General features: G+C 45.3%; 1 protein-coding gene across 1 annotated transcript in view; it reads left to right on the forward strand.

The window, feature by feature from the left end:
* Positions 1-1774, forward strand: part of WDR20 (WD repeat domain 20) — a gene marked incomplete at its 5' end in the record, with an annotated part of 12455 nt that extends 10681 nt beyond the window's left edge. The window contains one exon of the mRNA XM_010161502.1: positions 1221-1774. Coding sequence (XP_010159804.1) covers positions 1221-1274 — 54 coding nt within the window. The remainder of the gene's footprint in view (positions 1-1220) is intronic.
* Positions 1775-2106: the final 332 nt, after the last annotated feature.

Consider the following 2106-nt stretch of genomic DNA (forward strand, 5'->3'; position numbering starts at 1 on the left):
TGTTCCTGCAGGCGTGGTCTGCGGAGGGCACCAAGTTACGCGCCGCGTACGCATAAACCGCGCGTGCTCAGTCTGCTGTGGGTCCTACCTCTGTATCCAGATTCGTAACGGGTCTGCGCTGGCTTTTTTCCAAGGGCGGGCTGTGGTTTCAGTAGGAACTTGACTTGAATCCGACCAGTCCAGCCCTCCTTCCACTTCTTTGGTCTCAGGGTTTTCTTCCACCAGTCGTGACCTTGCGGTCTGGGATCCAAGCAGGAAAGAGCTCCTGTAGATTCCGAAGATGTGACCTAATTCTACCCTGTGCTAATTGCTGCCTGAGCTTGTCTGGTTTCGTGGGTCTGAGTCACAGGACGTTGATTTTGAGGCCAGAACCTAGACCGGTAGCTGTTCAGAGGAGCGGTGCCGCTCGCCGGCGTGCTGCTCAGCCTGCTGGCCCTTGAGACAGCTGAATAGTGACCTCGCAAGGCGACCAGATCGATAACGCAGCTTTTCCAAAACGAGGCTGATGGAGTTACTTTTATGTGAAGGATTCAAAAGGGGCTGCTCTGAACGTGGCACCTCCCCATCGATACCGATCCACAAGGTAGCCGGAAGGGTCGCCTCCGCCTGGCAAGGGGCGCCGCACGGTCCTGGGCCTGTGGCTGGAATTCAGTCAGCCTCGTTTCATTTGAACGGCAGGGTAGCGAAATGACCTGGTGAAACGCTGTCCTGACGGCAAGCTGGGGAACCTTTACCGAACTCCTGCTCAGCGTTTCACGCTCTTTTGAAACGACCAAAGAAATATTTGGTTAGATAATCCATTTTTCTATCCAAAGCATGCGGTACTCAGCAGTGAGTAAGCGAGGAGCATTCCCCTGTACTGGGTTAGGTGTCAGACTTGCCCATACCGAACAGGTTGGTGTGTTACGACCCTACTGAGACGCTGATCGCTGTTTTGGTGTAGGATTTTTACAGTTTCACTCCGTCCACAAGGTAGATTAAATCAGAGGCTGGGACCAGATCCGTCGCGTGTTTCTTGCTCAGTGAAAGCCCTTGTGCGCGCCGCGTGGCTGAGGCGGTAGTGCCATAGACCCCTCCGTGGGAGGGAAGGGGCTGATGTCTCTCAAGGGAGCAGGTGGCAGTAAAAATAACTTGTACGCATTGTTAGCTTGAGGCTAAGAACTTTATAAAGCTAATGCCAGGTTCTCTTGCTGGATTAATGTAAACTGCTTTGTTTGCAGGGTTTATTGTCATCCCAAACCCAGGCCAATTCTCCAAGTGGAACTGTAGTATAGCCATCACACTACTGCTAGCAAATCTCTGAACGCAGGACAAGAAGTAATGACAGTGGAACCAGGAGCCGTTCTTCAGGCAAAGAGCATCACAGATTAGAATGTGGCAGAGTGTAAACTTGGAATTATGTGAATCACATAGTAATTTGCAAAGGAATAATGTAATGAGTTCTTATTACAGCTAATACTGCTAGGCTGCTCACCCAAGGAGGAGTTTTCATGTGAAAGACAAAAAATAAGAAAAGCTTCCTTTGGTGCTGCAGGAAAAATAGTGACATTTTTGGGTTTCTTTATACTTTTCAAGTCCAGTGTAATTTAATCTCTCTATAAATATATAAATAAAAGAGATATATATATAGTGTAAAGTAAAGTATGTTTCTTAAATTCCAGTAAGTTCAATGGTTAAACTAGTACTTCACCATTGTTTATTTTGCACTGATTTTTTTAACCAGAGGTGGCTAGACGACAGCCTGGAATGCACTCATGGAAAATGAAAGTCATTAACTTTCTGGCTTCAAAATGTTATTCAGGAAGATGGATGCTGCAATCATAGATTTTTAAAACAAAAATTGTTTTGCACTTAAATAGTTTAATGCTAATAGAGGATTACTTTAAAATTGGTGTCGAGGCACCAGAAAAACTATGTTGTGGAGAAAAGATCCTTTGTATCTATTAAACATTTATTTTAATATTGTTGTTTCCAGCAGAGATCGGCTCTGTATTATATGTATAAATAATGTAATTCAGTGGTGGGGAAGGGGGATAATGGATCATTACGCTAGAAATTCTCATTCATTTACGAAAGTGATATTTCTAATTCAGAAAACACGTATTA

Source organism: Eurypyga helias, unplaced genomic scaffold, assembly GCF_000690775.1.
Source record: "Eurypyga helias isolate BGI_N326 unplaced genomic scaffold, ASM69077v1 scaffold10871, whole genome shotgun sequence".
Lineage (NCBI taxonomy): Eukaryota > Metazoa > Chordata > Aves > Eurypygiformes > Eurypygidae > Eurypyga > Eurypyga helias.